This window comes from Colletotrichum scovillei (assembly GCF_011075155.1).
Source record: "Colletotrichum scovillei strain TJNH1 chromosome Unknown Contig00012, whole genome shotgun sequence".
Taxonomy (NCBI): Eukaryota; Fungi; Ascomycota; class Sordariomycetes; order Glomerellales; family Glomerellaceae; genus Colletotrichum; species Colletotrichum scovillei.
In genome coordinates this window covers 452798-480343 of record NW_023336270.1, presented here as the reverse complement: position 1 = coordinate 480343, position 27546 = coordinate 452798, and the positions used below count along the sequence as shown (strand labels likewise).

At 50.8% G+C, this 27546-nt stretch overlaps 11 protein-coding genes across 11 annotated transcripts; 6 read left to right on the top strand and 5 right to left on the bottom strand.

Annotated features, from left to right (window-relative positions):
- Window positions 1-388: 388 nt before the first annotated feature.
- HER10_EVM0005511 (uncharacterized protein) lies at window positions 389-735 on the top strand (the record flags this gene model as incomplete). Its single annotated transcript, XM_035475125.1, has 2 exons — window positions 389-651; window positions 714-735. The coding sequence occupies 2 exons, from the start codon at window positions 389-391 to the stop codon at window positions 733-735; spliced, it is 285 nt and encodes a 94-aa protein (XP_035326180.1).
- A 594-nt stretch (window positions 736-1329) lies between these two features.
- On the top strand, window positions 1330-2585 carry HER10_EVM0001712 (uncharacterized protein; the record flags this gene model as incomplete). The annotated part of the gene is made up of 4 exons (XM_035471451.1): window positions 1330-1357; window positions 1432-1579; window positions 1637-2383; window positions 2474-2585. 4 exons carry the CDS (start codon window positions 1330-1332, stop codon window positions 2583-2585), a joined length of 1035 nt encoding a protein of 344 aa, XP_035326059.1.
- A 559-nt stretch (window positions 2586-3144) lies between these two features.
- HER10_EVM0001013 (uncharacterized protein) lies at window positions 3145-4820 on the top strand (the record flags this gene model as incomplete). The annotated part of the gene is made up of 6 exons (XM_035470777.1): window positions 3145-3663; window positions 3734-3896; window positions 3972-4158; window positions 4212-4350; window positions 4420-4647; window positions 4710-4820. 6 exons carry the CDS (start codon window positions 3145-3147, stop codon window positions 4818-4820), a joined length of 1347 nt encoding a protein of 448 aa, XP_035326038.1.
- A 111-nt stretch (window positions 4821-4931) lies between these two features.
- Window positions 4932-6133, bottom strand: HER10_EVM0000487 (uncharacterized protein; the record flags this gene model as incomplete). The annotated part of the gene is made up of 2 exons (XM_035470267.1): window positions 5463-6133; window positions 4932-5406 (listed from the first exon to the last, which is right to left on the bottom strand). Exons 1-2 carry the CDS (start codon window positions 6002-6004, stop codon window positions 4932-4934), a joined length of 1017 nt encoding a protein of 338 aa, XP_035326020.1. The 5' UTR covers window positions 6005-6133.
- Window positions 6134-6475: 342 nt separating this feature from the next.
- On the bottom strand, window positions 6476-8598 carry HER10_EVM0013243 (uncharacterized protein; the record flags this gene model as incomplete). Its single annotated transcript, XM_035482607.1, has 6 exons — window positions 6476-6950; window positions 7011-7160; window positions 7240-7417; window positions 7481-7670; window positions 7748-7814; window positions 7874-8598. The coding sequence occupies 6 exons, from the start codon at window positions 8596-8598 to the stop codon at window positions 6476-6478; spliced, it is 1785 nt and encodes a 594-aa protein (XP_035326397.1).
- An 888-nt stretch (window positions 8599-9486) lies between these two features.
- On the bottom strand, window positions 9487-10824 carry HER10_EVM0003503 (acyl-CoA dehydrogenase domain-containing protein; the record flags this gene model as incomplete). The annotated part of the gene is made up of 1 exon (XM_035473178.1): window positions 9487-10824. The coding sequence occupies one exon, from the start codon at window positions 10822-10824 to the stop codon at window positions 9487-9489; it is 1338 nt and encodes a 445-aa protein (XP_035326121.1).
- A 702-nt stretch (window positions 10825-11526) lies between these two features.
- On the top strand, window positions 11527-12705 carry HER10_EVM0006306 (CoA-transferase family III; the record flags this gene model as incomplete). The annotated part of the gene is made up of 1 exon (XM_035475895.1): window positions 11527-12705. The coding sequence occupies one exon, from the start codon at window positions 11527-11529 to the stop codon at window positions 12703-12705; it is 1179 nt and encodes a 392-aa protein (XP_035326203.1).
- Window positions 12706-13364: 659 nt separating this feature from the next.
- HER10_EVM0004576 (uncharacterized protein) lies at window positions 13365-14949 on the top strand (the record flags this gene model as incomplete). Its single annotated transcript, XM_035474212.1, has 5 exons — window positions 13365-13567; window positions 13628-14097; window positions 14158-14414; window positions 14489-14773; window positions 14827-14949. 5 exons carry the CDS (start codon window positions 13365-13367, stop codon window positions 14947-14949), a joined length of 1338 nt encoding a protein of 445 aa, XP_035326153.1.
- Window positions 14950-15527: 578 nt separating this feature from the next.
- On the bottom strand, window positions 15528-17405 carry HER10_EVM0000542 (uncharacterized protein; the record flags this gene model as incomplete). The annotated part of the gene is made up of 3 exons (XM_035470318.1): window positions 15528-16363; window positions 16394-16575; window positions 17374-17405. 3 exons carry the CDS (start codon window positions 17403-17405, stop codon window positions 15528-15530), a joined length of 1050 nt encoding a protein of 349 aa, XP_035326021.1.
- Window positions 17406-20726: 3321 nt separating this feature from the next.
- Window positions 20727-22461, top strand: HER10_EVM0000713 (aromatic amino acid aminotransferase; the record flags this gene model as incomplete). The annotated part of the gene is made up of 3 exons (XM_035470482.1): window positions 20727-20904; window positions 20989-22154; window positions 22207-22461. The coding sequence occupies 3 exons, from the start codon at window positions 20727-20729 to the stop codon at window positions 22459-22461; spliced, it is 1599 nt and encodes a 532-aa protein (XP_035326028.1).
- Window positions 22462-25470: 3009 nt separating this feature from the next.
- Window positions 25471-26155, bottom strand: HER10_EVM0010040 (uncharacterized protein; the record flags this gene model as incomplete). The annotated part of the gene is made up of 2 exons (XM_035479510.1): window positions 25471-26030; window positions 26095-26155. 2 exons carry the CDS (start codon window positions 26153-26155, stop codon window positions 25471-25473), a joined length of 621 nt encoding a protein of 206 aa, XP_035326312.1.
- Window positions 26156-27546: the final 1391 nt, after the last annotated feature.

Sequence of the window (27546 nt, the reverse complement as noted above, 5' to 3'; positions counted from 1 at the left end):
TCCAAGTCGAAATCATCTCCTATTTTCTATTATCTCGTCGACTGACTACAAGACTTCCTGCTTGAAGACAAACAACAGAGTTTCTAAGCAACGGCTTAGAGATATCTTTCAGAACTTGAACTTGTGCATCTCCCTTTTTAAAGCAGCCTCGGGTGTAAGAGCCAATAGTTGTCGCTCACGATGGCCCTCAAACAGTAAGTACTTCAATCCCCAGCTCCACGTCACCACTGGACTGACAGTAGCTAGGCTCTCCGTCTTCTTTTTTTGCCTATTTTACGGGCAATTTGTTATAGCTTCAGGTTGCAATCAGATACACTGTCAGGTTTCTGTATGCGCCCCGAATGCAGACGAGGCGTATAACGTGGCGAGCCTTGGTCTCGTTGCAATCATGGGACCTGACTGCGCAAGCTGGCAACCAAATTCGCCCGTGAGCGGAGGCCAAGGTGCGTGCGCAAATGGCCTTCAGACGTTCACTGGTGCCTTTGATATCTGGCGCGGCTGGAACGCGATGGGCGGCGACTACTCTGCTACTTTTGCGCAATGGGGTAACTTTTTGGGCGCTACTTGCACTGGCGGCAAGACTGTCTCATGCGATCCAAAGTCAGGACAGTATCCTAATCCTGTCACTGGGAAGTGTCAAACTCGGCAATGGTGAGTTATAAACAGAGGAGATTGCGAGGATCTTCGGTTTGGTCGAGCTAACAAGGCGGCAGTGTTATCGACAAAAGTTGTTAGACACAGGACCCGTACCGAGTTCGAGATACCATGTACCCCAGATTGCTGAATATGAGTTCTTTCACTTGAGCTCTCGGTGGTCAAGACGTGTAAAGATACAAATTTCCGGATACCATCTGGCACGTTTCAATAGCGCGTTGTTGAATGTTGAGTTGACAGCTTGAAAAATTCCAATAACTGAGTGTAGTTCCGGCTTCTCGATGAGCAAGTCTCCAAATATCTGGTCCCTTTCTCGTTGAAAATCACGTGTGTTTGTGACTCCAATGACTCGAAGTCTCTTCCTGATGGTGATTATGACAACATACAGGTGCACATATGGGCATTGATCTGATCAGGGCTCGGGAAATTCCTGCCCAGCTATGATTCATCCATGGTACGTAAGCTAAGTAAGCATAGCGCTCCCCTCTTGCCACTTTAAGCGTCTATGCTACTTCGGACGCCTTGCCCTCCTGCTTCTAGACTGTGATCTCCATCCGTACTTTAGATCGGAACCTCTACCCCATTTTTACAACTTCCATACCTTGAGCTCTCCCGTAAAAGTCACCCAGTCTGCGTTGGGGTACTTACATCCTTTACATCAGTTGCGTCGAAACAATGGGTTCGCCGACTATCGAATGGTTCGGTCAGTCTATGACATAGCAACACTCTACTGAGTCAATAAGAGCACATGAACTGATTCCAGTGACGGCAAACTAGGCGCCACGACCTTTCGTCTGCGAGCCAACGGTCTGGTCTTGTTTCTAGATACATGGCTGGAGAGACCCTCTGTGTTGCCAAAGCATCTTGATATTGATGATGTTACCGAAGCAGATTATATTTTCATATCTCATGCTCATTTCGATCAGTAGGTTCTTTACACTCTTTCTGGGGCATGTTCTTGAAGACTAAACAGTACTCATAGCCTGCCTGGTGCGGATAAGATAGCAAAGAAGACCGGCGCTGTGGTTATCGCCAACGGCGAGGCGATTACTCTTCTCCGCGATGCGGGCGTCCACGAATCTCAACTCTTCCCCGTCGCGGGCGGAGAGCGTATTCCATTATTTACCAAGGACGACCGTGAGGCTGCGGTGGACGGCAAGATACCTATCGCTGATGGGCCGCCCGGAATGCCAGCTAGACCGAGTCACTCTCGAGCTGTCATGTCTGTTCACGTTTGGCCTTCTCTACATGCTCTAATGCCGGGAAGTGGACACCATGATATTCCAGAGGAGATTGACACCGGAACAGTCTACAAAGGAGAGGCTACACCGTATACTTGTAGCCTTGACATCACAATGGGGATGAAATACGGCCTCTTGCGCATGAATGAAAACATGCCGCCAGAACGGATGGACGACGGAATGAAATCCTTTGCAGAATACATCAGCGACAGGAAGAACAACGTGTTCTCACACTACGATGGCGGTCAACTAGCCTACAACTTCATTATCGGGCCCGGACAGACTGTATTCTGGAACGGACATTTGGGTGGCTATGAGGGCATCATCAAGAGCATTGAGCCAACCCCAGATGTGGCGATCCTCACCATCGCGGGGCGAGCCAATCTGAACGGCCGACCTTACAATGGATCTGCTGCCCAGTTCGCGACGAACCAGGTCCGGTGGCTGTCTCAACCCAAGAAAGTGATCTGGGCTCTCCATGATGAGGGGTAAGTTTCATCTTTCGGAACAGGTGGGGGAGGCAGCCATGGAGTATGTACGTTCTAAGTGACTGACATCTTTGGGCGACGGAATCATAGTGCGATCAAGCCGTATCGAGTAAATACCGCCGCCGCAACTGCCATGGTCCATGCTCAGACCTCATCAACAGTGGAAGAGCTCGATTTCGGTCTCGCAAAGCCACTTTTCTAAACTAACCTGATGGTCGAACGTTGGAATCGGTTAGGCCAACTAGCAAGTTTCTAGGCGAAGAAGTCCATTTTGGTTCTGTTTGGCAACTCAATAGGAACGGGCCAACCATTGTGGTTTGGTTTTGCCCTGTGACATGTAACCTTATTCAAGCAGCCCATCAACGGAGAGCTGTGGGCACCGAACACCGAGCCAGTCGGAAGGCGGCCACGAACCCCTTCACGGACCCGTGTGGAGTTGGCATGACACCCGACGGTGGGGGAGGGGGACTTGCTTTAGCGGCATGAGACATCACAATGAACTTGGCCGTCAACGATCTTCTTTTCTCAGTGAACATGTTATCAAGTAGACAAGCCGTACGCAATGCCGTGATCGTTTACCGAAACTCAACTCACGTGCAAGAGGTTCTACTCACAAGTTGCCGACATCAAATTGTCAGAGGACAGGGCAAGTGGACGCTTACCTTGGAGTGCTTCAAGATGAGATAGTCCACGAAAGGGCCACCATTACAGCCTTCCAGTGTTGAAACATTTTGTCAATTGACAACCAATTACTTCTCATCATGGCTGCGCCCTTCAAAGTTATTATCGCAGGTGGCGGTCTCGCTGGCTCACTCCTCGCAAACGGTCTCGTCAACCACGGCGTTAACGTGACCGTCTACGAACGTGACGCTGAAGATGCCAAAAGAGAGGGATTCCAGATACGATTGGGCGACAGCGCCATGACAGGTTTCAATGCCTGTCTGAAACCGGCAGACATTGCGGCTATCAAGTCGCAATTCAGTCAAATGTCTTCCACAGGTCTTACCGCACCGACGTTGATGAATACGAGATTCCAGACTGTGCTTGACTTGGGCAAACTTCCATCATATAGTGCGTCTTCCGCTATCAATCGCGTCGTGCTTCGGGACATCCTAGTTGCTCCCTTGCAGGAGAGGGGCATCATCCGGTTCGGAAAAGCATTTGAGGGGTATGAAGTTTTCCAAAGCAACGATGGGCAAGAAAATGTGAGGGTTCATTTCGCCGACGGCACTACTGATACATGCGATATTCTTGTTGGAGCAGACGGAAGCGGGTCAAGGGTAAGATTCTGCAAAATTGGAAATAGTCGTCCTAGAGACTTGGACGATTTGCTGATGAGGGCATCTACAGATCAACAAGCAAGTGGGAGCTCGGAATATTGTGTCAATTGACAGCCATGCCATGATTCTCAGTAAAGGCCCTCTGCCCGAGGATTGGACGGAGAAGCTACCTGAGCGTTTGACTGAAAGTCCGCTCATGGTATTTGCCGGTGGTGTGTCCATGTTCTACGCGTGTAAGTCAAATCTAATCGATTTTATTGTCAAGGTACAACAAGATATACGCCCAAAGCTGACATTCTAGCTCTTAGTGTTCCTACCCGCTGCAGACGAGGCGACCCAGAAAGCCGGAAATGGCGCTAGATATAACACAAGGGATGCCTCCTATTACTGGGGCGTTTTGATTCCCAAGGAGAAAATGCCGACCGATGACTGGAACAAGGTGGAAGATCCCTTGGGGATATGTCTCGATGCAACCCGAGACTGGGCACCCGAATAGTGAGCCAACAGCATGTTGCTCACCTGGCTATCCCTGACTCATTAGTTTGTAGTCGAACGATGTTGACGACAGGTTTCGACGGCAAGAGCAGAGACCTCGTTACTGTAGCACGCATGCGAGCAAGCAACAGACTTGCGAAAACGTGGCGGAACAATGTCAATCGAGCAACTGGCGACGAGGGACACCCTCGAGTCTGGCTGATTGGGGACGCGATGCATGCAATGCAGCCTAATAGGTTCGTTGGACTCTATTACAGACAGGCCACCCGTTGTACTGACACGACGTGCCATGCTAGGGGGATGGGAGGCAATCAAGCTTTTCATGATTGCGCCGACGCACTGTCTCACATACTCGCCCTCAAAGGAAAGGCTGATTCTGGTGTCCAACCATCGACACAAGATATCAGTGTGGCATGCAGTCAGTATGAGCGTAGAGTCATCGACCGAGCGTTTCAATGGGTCCGCAAGAGCGGAGGAACCAGTGTGCCTGTGAGTCCACTAACTTTGAGCCAAGCGTTTTGTCTGAGAGATTTGACTAACGATTGGTCAAGATGATAAACTTAGATGGATGGCTTGGGTCTTTGGTCTGGATGCTTGGCTCGCTTTTGGTGTCGGCATACATCTTTATGGCTCGAGTCTTGAAGTCCGGGGCGAGACAATGAGGAGGTCGTGAATTGAGCTCGCAGCTACACGTGTAATTTCTATAACATTGAGACACCGATCGAAGGTACTGCCTTGAAGCGATGAATTAAACGGTCGCGTTCGGATCCCAATCAGTTGCCAATGATCTCTCCTTTCATGCAGACAACATTGCCCTTTTCGATGAGCAACTGGTTCCTCTCCTCATTCTCCACAGCAGCTGTTCGAAGCGTGTACTTGTCGCCGGCGTAGAGAGGAGACATAGCTCGATAGGTAACCTGCCGTGCTTCCCTGCCGTCCTTGCCGTACACGTCTCTCCAATAATCCAGCATGTTAATCAGATTCAAAGGCCCATGAACCACAACCTCGGGATGGCGCTCGATGTCCTTCGTCCAGGGCTCGTTGTAGTGGATCATATGGCCATTGAAGGTCAGGGCAGAAAACCTGAAGAGGCCAACAGGTGACCATCTGAAGTGACGAACTATGCTACCTTCTGCATTAGGTTGGTCGGTGATGGTAGAAGGTCCGAAAGCAGGTGGTCTTTCACTACGCGGTGGTGCTGTTTTCGCGGCCAGTGGCACGTCAACTTCTGGCCGAAATATCCACGATCTGAGCATACATTAGTCTCGCTACCTCTGCATGGAAATGCAATGTCCAGGACTGACCTCTGATCTTTGACAACTAGGCCGTCGCGCCCATAAAACTCCTTCTCGACATCTACCAAAACCATCTCATCTCCGCTTTTGCTTTTCTTTGGCGTCGCTCCGACAAGTCTCGTCCGCTCTTCAACTACCTCTCCAACCTTGAGAGAGGTTCCCTCAACAAATTGCATCTTCCCTCCAGCCCACATCCGCCGCGTAAACGGTGCCGGCGCGTTGAAAGTCTTATCCGTGCCGTCCATTCCGAGCTCGCTCTCGACGCCCGTGGGGGTGAAGTAAACGAGATGGTAGCCGGGGGGCAGGGGCGTGCCTTGAGCGGGTGCTTCTGAAGAAACATCAACGCCAGGGTGCAGCTCTTTCCGGTTGAGGGTCAAGCTAAGGCGTTGAAGTTGATTCGAGTCGAGTAATTGCTTGCGGACGACATCCTTGCCAGCAAATGTGTCGAGAAGCTTAGAGGCTGCGTCTGTTGCATTGGTTGCGATGGATCGCTGTGAACGAGCGGTGCATTGACGCAGGGCAGGTCGTACTTGATGAACAAGGGACACCATTGTAAACGCAGTGAGTTGAGACTTGGGGGATCTTTGGTGTGCTCGCAGGCAGCTGGAGCTTTTGTTTGTTAGATGTTTTCAACACGTGCCTTTTGTCGAAGACTCTGAGATTCAAGTATTACATCGAGCTGGTGACTAAAGAGCTTCGGAATGTTAAGGCCGATGCAGTTGCTGGCCAGAAGAACCCAAGCCTTCTGCTTCGCCGCATGAGGAATGGTCCGAGCAGGCGTCGGTCAGTGGGGTTGCCGCGCCGCCCGGCTATATGCTTTCGGCTTCTTGAAGTTCGACTGTGACAAGCCGGACAGGGACTGTGCTCGGCAGAAGAAGCCGAAATGATGCTGAGTGAGAATTTAGCCTGTCCTTTCCACGGCGACTTAGGCCGGGCTTCAAGGGATCTTCTTCCACTGGCGTATTCACCTCCCGTTACGGGCCTAAGACTTCAAAGAGAGACTGCTGGTTTCTCTGTCGTCTTTACAAGCAACGCTGCAGGAAGTTCAGCCCCTCTACCTGCATTGGCCCGTTGGCGTAAAGTTGAGGATCCAGGAATAGCCCGAGATCTTCTAGCGCATCTTCGCCTTCCCAATTTGTGCGCATGAGGCTGAAGTATTGATCTTCCATTGCGTCGGGTCTGGCTTGCTGAAGAGCATCTTGTAGTAGAGTGACAGTTGGGCTCGTGCCTGTGTCGTTGAACGGCTCGAGGCCCGTGATAGAGCCGGGTAGTGCGCTGGACGATGCAGATTCAGTGCTGTCGCCGTTAAGTCTCTTCGCTATTGATTCGTCGAGGTATTGCAGGAAGAGATCAAGCACATTGTTGTTGATACGCCAGTACTTTTGAATTTCTTTGAGGCCAAGAAGACACATCTGGGCTCTATGTTCGGCTAATCGGCGACTGATGCCATCCGCAGACTTGATATCAATTGCATGTATGCAAAAAGCGGCAAAGAGGCTAGTAAGTCTACAAGAGTCAGTCGCGGCATCAAACTGTTCGTGGCGTTGGGGTTCTCACAGGTGCATTTGGCCGTATTGCAAGGTCTTTTGTGCGAGCATATCTTCGGCGATGCGACTGATGCGACAGGCGGCGGCGAGAGCTGCGCTCTTATCCTCCTGGTCTCTATTCCGCAGCCATCCGTTTCGGTGCACTAGGATACGGAGATGGCTAAGTTGGACACATGTTAGTCATTATCATGGAACGACACGTATCCAGTACAGCACTTGAAAGACTGGGTTCAACTTACTTGTAGGCAAGGTGGATTAGGCAGGTCAAGACTGAAGACTGCCCATCATCAGGGCCTCTACGCATCTCATCTGGTAGACTTTGCTTCCAATCCTCGAGCTGCTGCTTCAATTCACGAACTTCGGTCGGTGCTGGCGGTCCCCGACCAGGCGCAAAGTGGGTGTCCATGATTCTTCCGACTATAGATGGGTTAGTCAAGCTGTTAAGCAGACTTGGTTTCAGCAAGAAGAAGTGAGACTCACGAAGACGAGCAATGTCAATCATCTTGATAGCATAATGAATGTGCTCCGATTTTGGTGCACCGAACCCAGTTGCTCGCTGTTCGTCAGCATCATCCTCCAGATCAGCCGGTGTCAGCGGCTCAATGTCACAATCTTCATCGCGGATGCGACAGGGCAGTCCTAGTGACACAGCCGCTTGCCGTTCGCGGACCTGTCATATGTGAGTACCGAGCTACAGGACGCACGACGAGAGAAGAAGTCATGGTCAAGCAGGGACCAGAAACTCACGTAGATTGACCACCATACTCTGCGTCTCATCCGAGCGAAATGGGGATCCTTCGTGATGAATCGAGTTCTGTGCATAAATTCAGCCAAGCTCTTGGAAAAAAGTCTACATTACTCAGAAGGACTTACGAGCGATGAAGGCCATGAGTTTGCGCGAGGGTTAACACGGCCCCTAGCCAGTACCTCACGTCTCTCCAATCCGTCGGTCCACCCCTCCAGAAGCTGCATAGAAACAGTGACTGAATAAGAGTAAACTCATCTTTCTCCCAGTTGGCATGGAACAAAACACGCGCGCGAGAGTATGTCAGATTCTTTGCCTCGGACCGATCTTTGAACCCCATGCCAAGAATCGTTGCCTCGTCGCAGTACGTCGAACCGATGAAAAGCATTGCTTGCAACAAGAGCGGTGAAATATCCATCGTCACGAGCCGTCTGGCGATATCGGCACGGTCAAGAATGGGAAAGCAGGGGTGGAACCAAGCGAAATAAGCATGTAAAGCTGGAAGACAGCTCTGCATGTCGGGGAAGGTGAGTGCTCCCTCATCCCGAAGGTATCGCTCTGTCGCAGAGCTCATGGAAGGCACACTGGTAGGTGAAGTAGCCAGGTCGTGAGCTTGTGGCGTCTGCGGTAATGGAAAGGTAAGACGACCCTTCAACACCCCATCACTAGTCGCAGCCTCATTGCCGGGTCCTGATGCTCCAGGAACAAGAGTGATGAAATTCGACTCTCCAAAGAACCGGCTGCCGCCCGTAGTCCCGGAGGAATGGCACGAAGCAGGTGTATCGGCGTGAAAAGGAGTTTGCGATATTCCAGAAGAGCTCGGAAGTCCATGCGACGGAGACACAGTACTCATAGAAGCAAGCGTCGCGGCGACATCAGCGGTGAGCGCGGACGACACGGCCGGGGCAGCGGGCTCTGGGGTCGCTGATGCGGCCACTTCCGTCTGCTTCTGCCTCTTGGACTTCCGTAGATAACTAGACCGGCCAGGTCAGTATTTGCCGACTCGGAGATATCGGTGTGGGGAAGAACAGGAGAGACTCACCGGCCTCTTCGCGACGGGATGACTTCGCAAGTCGCCTGCGCTGTCTCGCAGTTCGAACAAGGATGGCGCTCAGTGACATTGCAGCGGATGCGTCGCGAGTTGCACTCCCTACACGCGTGCTTCGCGCGCGGTTTCTTCGAACCCTCTGTCGGCATTGTAGGCACTGGTGCTTGGCATGCCACAGTAGATACTATGAGCAGGACATCAGAACTCCTTTCAGACGTCCCTCGAATATCAGGAACCCAGGCGCAGAAAGGCGGTGCTCTGGGCCTGCGACGGGAACAACATGGATAATATCTTTGCGCAACCAGCCTCTCCGTACAGTGCCGGTTCAATTGCACTGTTTTTCCATGACCAACGCTTTGACGTCTCGGCTTCTTCTTCCGTGGACCTCCTCACCGAATGGGTCTCCTTGACCGATGTCTCCGATGTTGACCGAGCTCACCGACGACCAGGAGCACTACATATAAGAGGATAAATAATTGTGTAATTGGTCAATACGTCTTCATTCCCCAGTATCTACCAAACACTCAGTGCTTGAATTAGATGAAAATTCCTTCAGTAAACCTGGCGCACGAACTGAAGGTTCTGAGAAAGGAGAAGCGCCCCCTAAAATATTATGCAGGTCGCGGCCCCTGAGTGCTTCCCTTGTGGGGGGTAAAGATTCTATCATTTCATGTAATTATACTCTGATCTACTCTAATAGCTGCGCGGAAGTTGGAGGACCTTCTCGCTGATGTACGATAAAATCATCTCGCGAGATACAGGCGCAATCCTTGGGACAAAGATCTCGCGTAGATACCTCTCGACATCATACTCTGCGGCATAACCCATGCCTCCGTGAGTAAGCACCGCCCTTTCGCATGCCGTGAAAGCTGCTTCAGCAGCCATGTACTTTGCGCTGTTGGCCGCAACTCCAACCTGGTCTTGACGAATAGTAGAGTCTTCCTTGCTGGCATCGTAAAGCCGAGCGGCGTGATATGTCGCAAGCTTCGCCGCCTCTAGCTTCATGTAGGCGTCCGCCAGGGGATGCGCAATGGCCTGATTCTGCCCAATTGGCCTCTTGAATACAACGCGATCACGCGCGTACTCTGAGGCCTTTGTGAGCGCTGCGTAGCCTAGACCGAGAGCCTCGCCGGCGAGAAGACACCTTTCAGCGTTCATTCCGTGGAGAATGATTTTGAAACCCTGGCCTTCTTGACCAATGAGTGAGCTCGCGGGGATGTGGTAGTTGTCGAAGAATACTTCGTTGGCGTCGACAGCGCGGCCCCCCATCTTCTTGATCTTTCGCATGTCTAGGCCAGATTGTGACTTGTCAATATCGATGCAGAAGAGCGATAGACCCTCGCTCGGCTTCTTGCAGTCCTCGTAGGCTTTCGTGCGTGCAAGTAAAATCATCTTGGATGCTACTTGAGCGCATGTAATCCAGATTTTCTGGCCAGTGACGAGGTACGATCCATCGGTTTGCTTTTTTGCTGTTGTGGCCAAGCGCAAAGTATCAAGGCCAGAGTTTGGCTCTGTGACACCAAAACACGTACGCCACTCCCCGGAAATGATCTTGGGGATCGTACTCTCGAGCTGCTCCTGAGTTCCGAACTTAGCCAGCGGTTGTGTAGCATAGACGTTGGCATGAATGGACTGCGCACCAGCCATGCCGGCACCGGACTCGGTGATGGTCTGCATCATCATTGTCGCTTCAGAGATGCCTAGGCCAGAGCCGCCGAGGGACTCAGGCAAGGCAATGCCAAGCCAGCCGTCCTTTGCGAGAGCAGCGTGAAACTCTTTGGGGTCTTGCTCGTACTGATCGTGTTCTTGCCAATAGGTGTTGGGAAACTCTGAGCAGACTTGGCTGACTGCCTCTCGAACAGTCAATTGATTCTCGGTAAACCCCGTGGTTTCCATGATCCTCCTTGGTGAGGATGTTGAAAATGCTGCCAAGCCATGTCTTGAGGTTACCGGTGCCCGGCGAAGGCTTCCCGCGGTCTTGGTGGCTGGTCGCGCAATGCGCCAAAGATTTCGTGACAAAGAGGCTGACATGATGTTGATTGACGAAGATTGAGTGAGAAACTGCTGAACTCTGTGTGGTTGAAGAGAGCACGTATGATCAGCGCTCAAGGTATTATTATCTTCTCATCCACGCCGATTCATGACTAGCAAAACATGAAGGCAACTAAAGGCTAGCTTAGGTCCGGCAAATAGACCCGAAGCCCGGCTACTGTCTTCCAGGCGAGCTAGAAAATGACGACACTAAGAAGTGATCGACGCTTGGGCTGGGGTTGCATAAAGCCGACTTGGGTTGAAGAAACCGACGCTGCATGCACCAGCGCTACGTACGCTTTGGTTACCCCATGATCTACTTGCGCATCCCCAGGAATTCGAGCCGAGGCCAGTACGGAGTGATGATTGCATTCATGCCGTCGTATGGAAGTGCTAAAAAGCCGTTGAGTCTCCGTATCATATCATGATTGAAACTTCGAGATTGAAGCCAAGTTTCTGCCACCGGCAATCCCATTAGTTCACCAGGATTTCTAATCGCCGACTTCCACATCAACGTTCCTCTTTCGTGTACCCTTGTCTACCATGTCTTTACCCCGGGCTGTTTTCTCGGTATTAGCCTCTCGATTCGCGAACGGCACGACCTTGTCAAGGCCATTCACAACACCAAAGCAGAGTTCGCGATGTCTCGACTGCATCTCTTCAAAGACATCCCCCACACACACTAGATTGCAGCATCGACCTATGGCGACTTCTCCATCTCCTAGACTGAAGAGAGACCCACTGCCTTTGGAGGGTGTCACCGTCGTCAGCCTTGAACATGCCATTGCTGCGCCATTCTGCACCCGTCAGCTGGCGGACATGGGCGCTCGAGTCATCAAAATCGAGCGACCCGGAGTTGGCGATTTCGCCAGGGCCTACGACACTCGCGTCAACGGTATGGCCTCTCACTTTGTCTGGGCGAACCGCTCAAAGGAGAGTTTGGCTTTAGACCTGAAAAAACCAAGAGACTTTGAAATTCTGAAGAAGCTCCTCGCCAAATCAGACGTCTTGGTTCAAAACCTGGCACCTGGCGCCACTGAAAGATTAGGTCTTGGTTACAACACCCTGAAAGATACCCATCCGTCTCTGATTGTCTGTGATATCTCAGGATACGGTTCGGATGGGCCGTACAGAGACAAGAAAGCCTACGATCTTCTCGTACAGAGCGAAGCAGGCTTTCTTTCCGTTACAGGGAATGGCCCAGATCTAGCGAAAGCAGGCATTTCCATTGCTGACATTTCTGCCGGCATGTATGCCTACTCCAACATTCTCGCCGCAGTGATCAAGCGTGGCAAGACGGGCAAAGGCTCTCGGATAGATATTTCCATGCTCGAAAGCATGGTTGAGTGGATGAACTTCCCACTGTACTACACCTACAACGGGGCTCCCGGCCTCGCTCGGCCTGGAGCAGCTCACGCCTCCATATATCCCTATGGTCCTTTTGAGACAGGTGGCGGTGGTTCTGTCATGTTAGGGGTTCAGAACGAGAGGGAATGGGCTAATCTTTGCCGGGCTGTGCTTGGCGATGAAGCGTTGGCTAAAGACCCGCGGTTCGTGAGCAATACGCTTCGTGTGAAGAACCGAGATGAGTTGAAGGAAATTATTTCCAAGGCATTCGCAGAGATCTCGGCTGAGGAGGTTTTACAAAAGCTTGATTCTGCGTCTATTGCTAATGCCAATGTCAATGACATGCAAGGTGTCTGGGAACACCCACAACTGCGAGCGAGAGGGAGGTGGACCGATATCGAGACCCCAAGCGGCAAAATTCCTGCTCTTATCCCTCCTGGTTTTGCTTCGGTGGAGGCCTCAAGAATGGAGAGAGTACCGGAGCTGGGCGAGCATAATGATGCCATTTTTGAGGAACTAGGAGTAAAACCATGATAGGCTTGGAAGAATATGTTGCTGTGAACATCGATATTTCTACTAGACTCTGAACTGGATGATACGTTACATTATTCTCAGGAATTAGACAAAACCTGTTGATTTCCATCCGTCACTACTCTCAATCTGCCTACCCGTAGATATCGCCATTTGATTTACGGCTTCCCTGTTGTGGCCATCCGGCTGATCTGATGAATTGCCGTCGACAACGCTGTACGGTGCCAGGCAGTGTTCCCCAACCTGGACCCCGATAAGCAAGCTACTGGGCCTATAGTGGTTCATTTAGTGCCATAACGTAGAAATCCCTTCGGTTTCTCACTCTTTCGAGATGGCTATTCGTATGCCTGCCCTGGCTTTCCCCGCACATCAACCCCATGGGGTGGTGACGAAGTGCTCACCCATCGGATAAGCTTTGTGGGGGAGGTTTAGCGTCTCTGGTCATAATCGGGTGTGCGAGTGAGAGATGCCTAGGGTTCTCGGGAAGGATAAATGCCCCGAACGTGCTGCCCATGTTGCTGCTGGGACTGGACCGTCGAGCTTCATGTCTGAATAGCTAGCCTGCTCTCCTGAACATATCATCTTGAGAACTTTCGTTTGATCCGACTGGAAGCTGCCTAACAACTTTTACTTCCGTCTGCGGCTTGGATTGAGAGCCCAAGATGTTTTTCAAGTCCAAAGAAAGTGGGACAACCAGTGACCATGGTCCGGAGACGCATCATACCTTCGAGGATAGCAAGCCGGAAGAGAGCCATGTGGAGAGCATCCGTCATTCCCAGGTTCACTACGAAATAGACCCTACTTTAAGCAAACGCCTCGATCGCAAGTTTGACGTTCACATCATTCCTTGGCTTTTCGGCATTTGGTATGACTCTAACCTGGATTGGAACCCGTGCTATGTGAGAAGCTGACTGATTTTACCCAGGCTTTTCGCGTTTATCGATAGAAGCAACATTGGGAATGCCAAGATCGACGGCCTTTTGGAAGACCTCGATATGGGAACTGGCACAAAGTTCAATGTTGCATTGTTGGTCTTCTACATCCCGTACATCCTCGTCGATGTTCCGAGCAACTGGATCGTGAAGAAAGTCCGAGCCGGCGTCTATCTGCCAACTCTCATCACTTGCTGGGGCATCGTAAGCACGTTTCTTGGTTTCACAAAATCCTTCGCAGGTCTTGTGATCTGTCGATTGCTTCTTGGACTCTTCGAGGGCGGCCTACTTGGAGGTATCGTTGTGTACCTGGCAATGTTCTATCGTCGACATCAGATGCTGTATCGCATCGGCCTTTTTTACTGCGCAGCACCCTTATCTGGCGCTTTTGGAGGACTGCTAGCCACAGGTTTAGCAACGATACGACATGGTGGCTATAACCGGTGGCCTTGGATCTTCTTTGGTAAGTCTCATTCCAACCACGTTAGACCTGGTGGCGAAGTAGAACTCTAACGCCCAATAGTGGAGGGTGCAATCACAACCGTCTTCGGTGTGACCTGCTTCTTCTTTATGCCAAGCACGCCAGCGGATGCGAAGTTCCTCACAAAGGATGAACGTACACAGACAATGAGAAGATTAAGAGAAGATTCACATGGTGCTACTGATGTTGAAGACGTCAATGATGAGCACTTCAGCTGGCACTGGGTGAGGATGGCTGTGCTCGCGCCGCAGACATATTTTTGTACTCTGGCATGGATATTCCTTCTCATTCCCCTTTACGTATGTTCTATTCCCTACATTCGTTACATCATTAGACGTATATCAGTGATTAACATGTGTCATTCAACTGGCAGAGCTTCTCGCTCTTTCTACCATCGATCATCCAGGGCCTCGGATATCGCAGCACCACTCAGATCCAGCTTCTCACAGTTCCGCCCAACATCGCCGCTTTCCTTGTCGTGCTCGCCACGTCTGCTCTTTCGGATAAAATCAAGGCACGAGGTCCTATCATGGCTGTTGGAAGCATGGTAGCTTTGTGCGGGTATGTCATGATTCTCGCCTCAAAGTCCAGCAATGTTCGGTATGGGGGTACGTTTCTCATTGCTACGGGAGTCTTCCCTGGAAGTGCAATGATCATGGTGAGTCACAAAGCTCTTCGGGGCCTAAGTGGACACGCTGCTGACGAAGTAAGGGCTGGCTATCCAATAATCTAGCTCCTCACTACGTTCGTGCTACTGGAGTTGGGTTGTTGATTGGCCTAGCAAACACGTCTGCCTTTCCAGCTACGTTCATTTATTTGCAGAAGGATGCGTAAGTCGCCAAAAACGAGACTTCGTCGTTTGAATATAGCTTGACTAAAGAACGTCACAGTCCGGACTATGTTTTGGGCCACTCGGTCTGCGTAGGATCTTTGGTTCTTTGCTGTGCCACCGTATGCCTGCAGATGCTCTATTGTCGATGGGAAAACTCGAAACGGGAGCGGGGAGATCGAGATGAGCGACTGCACGGAAATAGGGTTCACCTTCTTGGACATCGACACCCTGCTTATCGGTACACCTTATAAGATGTAAACTGCTAGTATTGATCCAGGTCATTACAAGTGCTCCAAGTATCATGCTACTACCTGTTGCTGTATTGTAGAAGGGCCAGAAATCTTGAAAGCCTGGAACTAACTCTTGATACGAACGAGTATACATGATCGTTCAATCTCCTGTTCAGGTTTAGAATCTGATCCTCATTATGGCATTTGATCTAGTACTTTGCCGCTATACTAAGATGTGTTTTTAGATCTACTGAATGCCTCTAAATCGTCAATCAGGTATATGAGAACAAAGTTTAGCGTTAATCTGACTGGTAGTTCCCGGGAAACACTTGGATTCCCGCGTTGACTGACTACTCTCGCGCAAGCAATCCGGCAACTATTTGCGGGAAGCTCTCCAGGATAGATGCCTTCTCTGCTTTCCATCCAAGCTTGGCCATTCTTGACGCCTCAATACGCATGTTGATGCCGTACATGATGGCAATATGCATAGCCCAGGTATCGGGCGGGGGCGGCGGAGCATCGGGATCGTAGTCGCTGCCAGCGATACTGGCCCTCGCTGCCTCAGCCACGCTGACTGACTTAATCTCGGTGCTCTCAATGATCTTCTGATCCTTGAGTACAGGAGCAAGGTGCTTCATGAACTCCCCGAACGAGATATCTTCACTCGTGCCAAAGTAGTACGCCTCTGGACCCCAGATGGCGAAGGGTTCAGAGTCGGAGGTGCCATCAATGGCCTTTCCGACAAGGATAAGGAACATCTTTGCGAGATCCGAGACGTGGATCCAAGCGTGGGTGTTTTCTCCTTCAGCTATCTGCCAGCCGGACTTGAAAGCACGTGCCGTGAGTAGGAGGGCAGGCGTCGTGATCGGGGTTGGGTGCTCAAGGGAAGGACTCATGCCGCCAACGAAACCAGGCGACATGATGGCCACATTGACGTCTGTTGCCGCATCGCGCACAATCTTATCGGTAACAGCATGTGTGTGGGCTTCACCCTTGAACGCGCAGATGTCCCCAATGTCCGCAATATCGTCCCACCGACGGGCGTCTTTGGAGCCGGCGGGCTCATCCCAGATGAGAGAAGCTCCCGATGTGTGAATATAGTAAGGCTTGGTGCCATTGGCCGCGCCACGCGCTTTCAGACCGGTCAGAATCGCCTTGATGCCGTCGTCATGTGTGATGTCTGGGGCTGTGTTGATGACGATGTCGGCCGCCTCACTGCACTTTTCAAGAATATCAAAGTTTCCGGCGTCAGCGATGACCGTCTCAACCTGTGGGTAGGTTTTAACAAGGCGGGAAGCCTTGCTCTCATCCCGAACCAGGACTTTCACATTCGCTTCCGCATGTTTCCGGAGTAGCTGGTCCAGCACAGCACCACCGATATGGCCAGTGCCGCCGACACTACGATAGATTATAGATGAGCCGTACTGGTCCCACGAAAAATCAGATTTGATTGCTTTCACTCACAAGAAGATATGCACCATGGTGGTTACGTCTGGGACTGTGATGCTTGGAGAACCGAGCTGCGTTGATGTTCAAAACACCACGAAATTTTAGTCCTATAGAACAACGAGAAGCCCCTCATTGATAATGATAATCCTCCTAATATTGCGTACCAGCAGACCCCACTAGTGGACATTCTGTGGAGCGACATGCATCGACAGGTCACAAAATATTGAAATGATGGTCACATCCGGTGAATACTGCCACGTTGACGTGAAGAATACCGAAAATGGAATGCTCCTCCTGTCTTGGCTAGTAACTTAAGGCACCTGTATTCAACACTTCTGTTGCCGATCTTCAGACCTCTTGATGATGAATGAAATTGGTTTTTGCTCAACCCTCGACTTTTACCAGGAAGTTCTGCTGCTGATGCTACGTTACAGTCGCGGGACCCCGGCCGTCAACATTTTGCGACATCATTAGCCATGAGCATCTTTACCAGGAAACCCGTTCGTGTCTCGAGTCTCTACTTAGATCATTACCAGACGATTCTTTAGCATTGGTGGACATCCTTCGCTTGAAGGATCCGAGGATATGGCCAGCCTGGCCCCCAATTGGATGTCGAGGGTTATTTGCCTCCATCTTTCTCCACCACAGCACCAATCATCTTCAGAGTGAGGTCGACATGGGTCTCATTGATACAGGCCCTTCAAACACTAGTAGGAGAGGGGGAAAGGGTGGATCAATTGACCACACGGGACTACGGGAGAGCATGGATTTGTGTCCATTCACAGCCAATCTGCAGAAATTGGCCCATTGACACAGTTCACCCATGACATCAAGCTACTTGTCCATAAAATCGGGTCCATCCAGCAGCCCGGGTTATTCACGGTCACGGATGGCTCGGATGGCTCGATCAAACGGCAAAGACTGCCGGCGCTGTTGCTGGACATCGGAGAGTTGCTTACTGGAGGTAGTACGAATGCCTGCCCGTTTCTGAAGGGGCCTGCAGAACTTGGCAAGCTCAATAAATCTACGAATATTTAAAGCTAATCTTATCAAACACCTGAGTGGGGCGAGGGACTCATCTAGCAGAACACCTTGATTTAGTAAAGTGGCATAGAGACAGTATCAAGGCAGACATACCTCCCAGTAGGCAAAGTCTCAAGTTGCGAGATTATTCTATATGTTCTTGTTTGCGTTTCTGTTCCGAAGCGTGTGAGCAAGCTTAACCATGAGAAGCGGTAACTTTGACTTGCTTCTTTAACCAGATCCATCAAGCAAGCAGAGTAGGGTGTTCTGCGAGATTAGACCAGAACTCCATCTCAAAGTCCCAAAGCTGGTGATTAGAATAAGGCTCCCAAACTTCCAGAGTAGCAACGTTTGTCGATTCAACTTGTTCCGCAGATGGTCTTGCAGCGAGCAAAGAGTCAAGCATTGTCTGGATTGTCCCAGTTGCTCGGGTAAATAACGCGAAATTCGGTTCGCCGGCCTGAATCCAAGCTCCGGTCCTAGTCTCAGCAACCAAGACACTGAGGTCTTGGATCATCTTGGACCTCGAGTGCAGAAAAACATCTGAAGCAGCATTTTCCTTCAATAATGCTAGTGAAATTACTCCCGCGGCGGGGAGTCCGTATTGCGCAACTTTCCAGATGAGGCATGTCCCGGAGTTTACCAGCTGATCGCGTAGTAGAATGACCTCAACCACAATGGATAGCATTTCTATCGCAACCTTCAAGAGTTCGTCGTTGGGCTCGGAAATAGGCTGCTGTGAAACGAGCCCCAGAAGGAACAGGTTATGCAGATAGTCTAGCCTGATATGGGCTAGGAAGTCTCTTTCGAAAGGGCTTTGTTGACACTCTCGAAGGCTCGAACCGAGCCTGAAATGACCTGGCAAATCTTGCCACAGTGCTTCAACCTTTCCGCGGAAATCCCTAGTAAAATCAGTATCACCGAGTCATTTATGACTAAATCTTGAAAGCAAACCTGATGTTTTTCGTGACATCCGTCATATTCTTTCTCCTCAAGAGTTGAAGCACCTCTTCCTTCAGAAGTGCAAAACGCGCAACACATCGTGTATCGGCGTTGTAATTAATGGGCTCAAGATGTTCCATTTTCATGTCGTCAACTTCGTCTTCAATCCATCCATTGTGCACCTTGGGTATTTGGAACTGGCAGTAGTCCTTCACTATCCGCGGAGGTCGTCCAAGAAACACTGCCAAGCCCTTGTCGGCTGTGTAAATTCGACAAAAGCAAGCCTTTCGCAGCTCAATGATAAAAGAAGGGAGGTTCGGATTACACCTCTCAATCTTCTCATGGTAGCCTAGTGCGAAGAGCGAACTTGCAAGATCTCCAATTCGTCTCCATGAATGGTAGCCTGGGTGTGAGCAAGGTCAGCAGCAGGCTTCGACGGTTCAATCCGCGAACTCACTCTGATCACCATCTAGATGTGAATGAACGATGAAGTTTTCATATTGGAGGATCAACTGTAGATCATTAAGACAATCGAGGGAGAGGCTTGTCTCCAGACAATAGTCCCCGATGTAGGTTAGTGCCTGCATCAGTCTTCGCCGCTGCTCATTTGTTGTATAAAGGGGCGGAAAGTAGGGAGTGTCATAAGCCGCCCTGGCTGCAGCCACAAAGAAGATACCCAACGTCTCCCACCTCAAATTGGACCCAACAATCTGGGCCAGGAAGTCTTGCCGAGTTGAATGAGAACTCATGGCAAAAGGCCGCAGTGTGTTGGTCAACAGAGTTGCCACATATCCAGCGCTTGTAATTCCAGAGCTGGAGCCACCACTCTCTCCAGAAATATCAGTCGTCGGAGCAAGGACTTCTCTCCAATGTTCCAAGGACCATAAGCACTCAATAACGATAGGTCCAGCCAAAGGCAAGTTCACTCCCCTTTCGAGCCAAGAACGCACTAGAGGTGTGACTTTGGAGATGTCCATCTTCTCTAGACGCGACAGCGCATGCATCGCCTTGTCCATGACAACCTGGTTTCCAACTAGATCAATTGGCGATGCCAAACTGGGCTGTGGAGTCAAGTCTGCATCTGAAGCAGGCCCAAAACCATCGCCGGAGAAGACATGGTTGAAGATAGTAGAGTGGCTTGAGACACCGAGGAAGCCAGGGTTGGGATAGCGATATGGCTGCGTCGATGCTGTCGGGGTTCCTGTATTGGGTGACGAGGAATCAGTTGGAGACTGAGGTGTCGACGAGGTCGCCGTTGCAATGGTCTCTGTCGGCCCATTTGACATGAGGCTTCTGGGAGTAAGTGCGGGTTAGTCACCAACATCACCATTATATAAATGTTATTGCAGACTCACTCCGTCTCTTGGACTTGCGTTCTCGTTACTCTTCTCCGAAAGGGCCTAGATCTGTAAACGCAATGACTCCGCTGTCCACGGCCAGTGCACCGTGTGCAGGCAGGTCTTTCGTGACCGCATGCTAGCTTCGAACGCCGACAGGGCTCGCACGCAGCAAGTCTCACGTTCATCTTGTTTTTCATATCTGACTCGTATGTGCCATCATCAGATAATTGGAGGCTGTTTGTTACTCGTTGTGAATTGAATCCATCGGTTCAGCTCGGAGAGAAGTCTTTCGGCGAGCTGTGGTGTCCTTTGACTCCGACGATATTGTGGTTGAGTGTTCTTGATTGAGTTTGACACTCCGGACCCCACATCACTCCGATATCACGCCGTAGTCCCATTTCTCTTTCTCCCCCCCACCATCCTAGACTCTTAGGGCGCTCTTGACAGGAACATTCCCGATAAGGAGCAGCAGTTTGCGCGGATTAGTTTACAAAGAACGAGCAAAGGCGCGAATGTCATTACAGCTATCCACAAGTGAGACATCAATCGGCGCCAATCGTTGCTGATATCTAGGTTGTGACTCCATTAAATTTGCTCCTATCTCTATTTGACCCTCTCTCCGACGGCTCGGACGTGAGTCAAGGGCCATCGGAATGGTTTCAAACGCAGATTAGCAAATCATTGAAGGCCGTTATATAAGTAATGAATTTGGGTATCTCAGCAGCCATGGATCCTTCTAGCTCACTGAGTACAACACCATTGTGATTCAGTGCCAGCAACTTCACCTGATCAATCATGGGCGAATACATCAACTCCGACCATGCCTCCATCCCGGTTACTGTCACCGATGCCATGTTGAAGCCGGCTCGGCGCACGGTCCCGGCCAGCAAATGGGGCGTCGCAGCTCAATGTACCACCGAAGACTTCAAGACCAGAACAGACAAGCATAAGCCACTAGCCAAAGATTGGAGCCGTGAGTGCTTGCTTCTAGTTCAGAATATGTGACAGTAACAGCGAAGAGCTTTTGCGGTAGAGCTAACCTTGCCATACTTGCCAGACCGTTTGACTCGCGAATCGACAACGAGAACAGGATCTTCGCTAAAGGCAGCTTTCAAGCACCTACAGAACCCGGATGTTATCTCTCTTGGCGGCGGTATTCCACTCAGTGAATTTCTTCCTTTCGAGACACTCTCGTTCACGCCGTCATTCGTTCCAAGCAGCTCAAAGTCAAAGTCTGCATCAGACTCTGCAGTTGACGATGCGTGCTTCCGATCGACCAAAACAGACCTTTCCGAGGGCCGAAGCGTGTTCGATATCTCTGTAGCGCTAAACTATGGTCAAGGTAGCGGGTCTCCGCAGCTTCTACGATGGATCATTGAACACACCGAGATGGTTCACAACCCCCCTTATGCAGATTGGGGATGCACCATGACCATTGGGAACACTTCGGCGCTAGACATGGCGCTTCGCATGCTGGCCAAACCTGGTGACTATGTACTATCAGAGAAGTTCACGTACTCGACAGCAGTCGAAACTGCAAAGCCGATGGGTGTCAAGTTCCTTGGTGTCGACATGGATGGAGAAGGCTTGCTGCCCGAGAGCCTCCTTCAAGTCTTGGACACATGGAATCCAGCGGAGCACGAGAACGCAGCGAAGCCATTCCTATTATACCTCGTCCCAACAGGTCACAACCCCACCGGTGCTACTCAAAGTCTACAGCGTCGCAGAGATATCTACCGGGTGGCACAGCAGCACGATTTGGTCATTCTGGAAGACGATCCCTACTACTGGCTTCAGATGGACGCTTACAGCCCATCCGCGGAGATGACAACATCTTCCTCCACCCCTCAGTCGCCGGCAGACTTACTCAACGCGATCGTCCCAACATACCTCGGTATCGACATAGACGGGCGTGTCATGCGCATGGACTCTTTCAGCAAAGTCGTCAGCCCTGGATCTCGAATTGGTTGGATTACTGCTCCTCAAGCAGTAGTGGAGCGATACAAAACCCATGCAGACGTATCAACACAGGGACCTAGCGGATTCAGTCAACTCGCATTCTTCAAGCTTCTAGATGAGTTCTGGGGCCACGCCGGGTTCCTTGAGTGGATGCTACATATCCGTAGAGAGTATACTGAGCGTCGGGATTTCATGGTGCGAGTTTGCGAACAGCACTTGCCCCGAGAAATCGTCTCATGGGAGCCGGCACGGGCGGGCATGTTTGTGAGTAGTACATTACTTGGATGTAGAATGTTCTTTTACTAAACCCTTGCAGCAATGGCTAGGCGTGGACTGGCAAAAGCACCCCGATGCCTCGACGAAGTCTCCGAGTGAGATTGAAGAGGAGATATGGCATGAGGCACTAGCTCAAGGCGCCCTCATTGCTCGGGGTAGTTGGTTCAATGCCAACAAGCACATTCCGCTGAATGAGATTTTCTTCAGGACCACATTCGCTGCCGCACCCCTAGTTCAAATTGAGGAGGCAGTCAAACGGTTCGGAGCAGCGTTGAGGAAAATCTTCCAACTATGATGAGTTGATTTACGTTTTAAATTTCGCACAACCAAAGAGGTTCTGAGAAAAAGTAGGCGGAAAACATTGATGAATGTGAAAGTAAGGCTTCTTGAGTAATATAATTATGAATGTGTATATCTATGCCCCTTCAAGTCTCTTGAGGATACGCTTGGTTCATTATCCCAACGAAAGACCTCTAGGCAAAAGCTGAGATTGACCGATGACTATTATTGCTGCGGCACATGGTTCTCGATGGGAATGGCCTCACAAGCGAATTGGCCTCAGTGGAGACGTTGGTGACATCGGGCTCAGCCAATCAGATCTTACCCTGGGTTGACAGGGGGCTCAGGCTTACAACTGCTTTACCACCCATTCAATACTTATGTAACCTCTTAGCTGGATGAGAAAGGGGAATGGATTTATCTTTATACTTGATTTCTCCCGAATACATTCGCTTCTAAGTTGTCATATCCAAGTTTCTCGAAAGCTTTGTACCAAGGCAAAATCTCCTCAGCAACACCACCACCAGAAGATGAAACTGCTAGAAACCGCTCCGATGGCTCAGAAGGACCAGGGACAAGCCCATGCCCCCCTGGATTGGACCATAAACTCAACACGCCTCTTGGACTTGCCCTTGGAATGCCTTGATCAAATCTTCGGAGACGTCGTTGCGTACAATGATGAGAGCGAGTTCAATTTGAGAGATGCAACTCGTCTTCTACGTGTATCGAGTAAGTGTCCTCCCATCACGGCCAATGAGTTCACGACTTCAAAATCAGCCGTTTTCTTTCAGCAGGGCTAATTTAACGTCAGAGCTATTCGAGACCATTGTAATGAGAGCCATTTACATAACCAAACTTCTTCACAAGATGAGGCGCAATGCAGAAGTCGGCATTCTTGCTAAGCAGGGCCACTCGCACATGGTTTCACCCCAGTGCTGCGTGCAACATCACGGTGATGCAAGCTTTTTCCTGGCAAAGTACCTCATGATTCAGTCATATCGTCATCTACCGTGGAACACAAGCCTAGCTACAGTGATCAACGCCATCACTGATAGGACAATGCGAGATGATGGCTTGAGTCTCGACGGCGAAGAACGGCACAGACGCATCCATCATCTTTGCAAACAAGCCGTCCATCTTCCAGATCCAGTCAAACATTATGGAATTTGGGATCTCTTCAGTGATCATTTTCAAAAGCTGCTTTTCCCTTCGGAGACGGATTCCGTCGTCATAAATGAGCCATTCGAAGACCTGGTATTCCTTGCCAAATTCTATCTGCAATCAGAAGACGCGGAGAGACTTGTACTATCTCAGATCCTGAACAAAGGTCCTAAATCATTATCTTCTATTGGGACAGCAAAGTCTTCGGGTGGAAAATACGCTGCTTCTTCGCTGCTGGGATCAGTCTTGGAAGCTGCGATCAGGAGTGGCAGTTCGAACATTGCTGTCCTTCTGATCAACTACGAGATCAATACCTCACGAGAAAAGATAACGAAGACGGTCCGAGGAAAGAAAATAAACGGCATCAGATTCTACGATATTCACTTCTGGAGGCTAGCCATGGCTTTTGACGACCTGGAGACTATGAGTGCTCTTCTGGATGCCGCAGACCGAAGAGTACCGAGCAAGGCTTTGGGTCAAATTCTCCTGGAAGCTGTGTGCGCGCCACAGCTGGAAATACTCCAATTGCTAATGGATAACCAAATGCCCCTTCGTAAGAAGGGAGTCACTTTTAATACTTATTACGGCAGTAACAGGAGGAATGACAAGTTGAAACAGGCCATTGACACGTGTCTCGAGGAGGCCGTCAACCACGGGCATTCTATGGTGTTCAACGTACTCGCACAAACGCCTTACGCTCTAGAACGACACTTTTACCAGCATAAGTGGAAGAAGAAATGGGGATTTGACCCTTCGATACAGTCGACTTCAAATTACTGCCGCCCCGCCAGGTCACTTATTGAGGTCGCTGCTAGTCGCGGAGATGAGGTAACCATCCGTGAGTTGCTCTCCCAAGGCCATGGCCCTTACGGACTTAGGGACAACGCAAAACCTCACCATTGGTTGAACCCATACCACCGCCTCAGCCACCTCCGTGGTCTCATGCCAATGATCGCCGCTGCAAAGAGTCGGCATGTCGGCGCCGCACTTGCTCTGATTAGGGGACACTTCAAGTGCGATGCAGTCAGGTGGCTCTTGATCATTGGAACGGTCCTTGAGAGCAGAGACCAACAGCAACCCCGCAGGAGGCATGTTAACTCGAAACCATCCTCTACGTCAAATATTGATGCAGACGATGGAGAACGGCGGGTCCAGCGTGACAGAGATGTCAAATTCTGGCAGGAGTTGATCGACGCAGGGGTTCTGGATCTGCAACATTCTGCCAAAGGATGCCAATGTTCCGAAACACCAATGGCAATGGCGGCAACTCATCCCACCCGTATGGCAATAGAGGCTGCTAGACCCTTCGTTTGCGAGCAGCTCGTCATCCCTTCCGATGCTGAGTACCGCGAATGTGGTGACCAGTCGGACGCTGGATGGAAACCACGGCAATTTCCCGAGGATATAAGAGCACCAACTGGTCCTATATTTGTCCTAGCAGCGAATTGAGCGCGAAGCTGTAAATGAAGGGAAGTCGTAGATGTCTGCTGTAATGAAGTATGAGTCAGAAACCACTCGATTCATCACTCTTCGCTTTACGGTCCACCATCGAAGGTTTTATCCAAAAGTTCTTGAACAATCGCATGCACCATTGAGCAGATGCTAGGAACCAAGAAAGCTCCCATAGATAAATGTCATCATATCCCTTGGGATACCTGATTTCAGGTTTGTGACCATTCAACTTCTCCTGATGTTGCTACTCATATGGGGAAGCTGCGTGAGCTTGAGACTCGATCAATTTTCATTACACATGTATGGAGTCGGCGAAGCTACAATAACCATTGCCCCCTTTTGTTCATAAAATCCACGAAGTCCACGCCGCCCAATCCTACGCCAAAACGAACCCTCGCCAACGGTTGCTGCTTCAAATGAGGTGGGTGACATCTGAGACGTAGCGCTTGTTGGCCTTCTTCGCAGCTTGTCCACACTGGCCAGCGATAGCAGTCGTCTTGCCATTGACGGCACACTGGCCGTTGGCGTTGCAAGCACCAGCCCCCTTTCCATCGGTGCAGGCCAAGCCAGAAAACTCGGCTTGAGACTTGCCCTTGCCCTTGGCAGCGTTGGCGTTGCCTGCATTGGCGTTGCCGGCGTTGGCATTGTTGCCCGCATTGGCGTTGTTACCCGCGTTGGCATTCTTCTTCGCGTTTGCATTCTTCTTTGCCGCATTGGCGTTCTTCTTCTTGGCAGCAGCGGCAGCGCCGTTGTTCTTCTTCGCGGCGGCAGCAGCACCGGTATTCTTCTTTGCCGCGGCGGCGTTGGCTGCGTTCGCCTTCGCAGCGGCAGCGCCATTGTTCTTCTTGGCCGCCGCTCCGGCAGCCCTCTTCTTCTTCGCTCGGGCCTCGAGGTGAGCGGCGTCGTTTGCCGCGAAGTCCTCTGCACGGACTTCGATCGGGAGGGCAACGTCGTTTCCTTGAACCGCGGGGGCTGGGGGGACCGTATTAGTACACTTAGGCTCATGAGATTGGAACGCAGTCAAGGATGTGCTTACCAGAAATGACGTTGCCAGCCAAAAGGCCAATGGCAAAGAAAGCGGCAGTTGAGAACCTCATGTTGACTGTAAGGTTGTATTGGTACTTCGTGACAGTGAGTGGTATTATTCGTGCAAGTGACACCAGGTCGTAATGAATGAGAGCTCAATTAAAGAGAGCCGCGCACAGCACGGAATGAATGTAATAGTAAGAAGTAGAACGGAGATAGCCAGATAGACGCTCAAAGTAGAAAAGAGGCCTCATGCTGGAGACAGAGATCCTCTTCATGTTCTTATGTATGTTGAGATCCGGTCCTCGATGGTATGCCACCACCACATGCTCAATGCTTACATACAGACTTTGCTGTCACACCCTGAAACTCCGGATGGCGGTGTCACCTGAGCACCAGTGCACCACTACGTTCAGCAACACTCCAGATGAGTTTCTTTGACTCGAGATGACAGCCATGAGCCTCATCCTGCAACAAGACCTGTTCAGATGCCTGATCATCCCGTCACATCAGCAGCTCAAACGAGGCTTATTGTGCCGCAGACCAGGGTAGCCCCGGCTCTTCGGCACACCTCAAAGTCGGTTAGGTCGGACTCCCCTCCAGGGCCTTCACCAATCCTGTCGCAAAACTTGTCCGCATCGCCGTTTCAAGCTTTAAAGTTAATGCAACCTGGGCTACAATTGGACCGCAGATGGGACCAGACTTTTCCACAGGTCTCGTTGCCCAGGGCCCCTGGCGGGCCTCGAGACCAGATTCAAGCTTGTTCTGCCAAACGCGAACCCCCGCACTTCTGGGTTTCGCTGTGCATGATTTTGAAAGAGGCCCGGTCTCTCTTGACAAGAGCCAATTGTTGGGATAACGTGGGAACCCTACTTTAAGCTTGCTGCCTTCCCGTATTAGAAAATGACGCTTGTTTTGGGGTGACCTCTGACCTCTTGGTGGTCAGGGATTCCGGAAGCGAGGCCGTCTTCAAACGCGCGATGTTCTAGGAGCAGACTCTTGTTTTCGCCAAGAGCAGAACAGAAAAATGGACTCCCCCGGAATTGTGCATTATTCTCCGGTCGATGGCTGGCCTAGGGATGTCTTTGCCTAGAAGGGATCGGGGCCGCCGGCCACCGACTTTGTAGTGATCTACAGCCATTTGTCACGGAATGACTCGAATCACGGTTGGATTTCTTGGGTGAATAAAAATAATCAGAAACGGCCACCTCAACGATTGAATCATTTGCCTCGCTAAATTCTGTTTCCGCGGTGTAGTCCTCGGGCTCCCCCAGATAAGTCCCATCTTCTCCAAAAGTTGATCGTCCAAACCCGTCTTAAGGATGTGTCATTAACGCTCTCATTCCAGCTCATTTTTACTTGCGCCGACTTTGCGACGAGTCTGGGTGATGTGAGATTCAGGAGCTGAGGCCACACAGCCACAGCCCACCAATGCCACCTGATCTTACTCTGTCGCGCTATT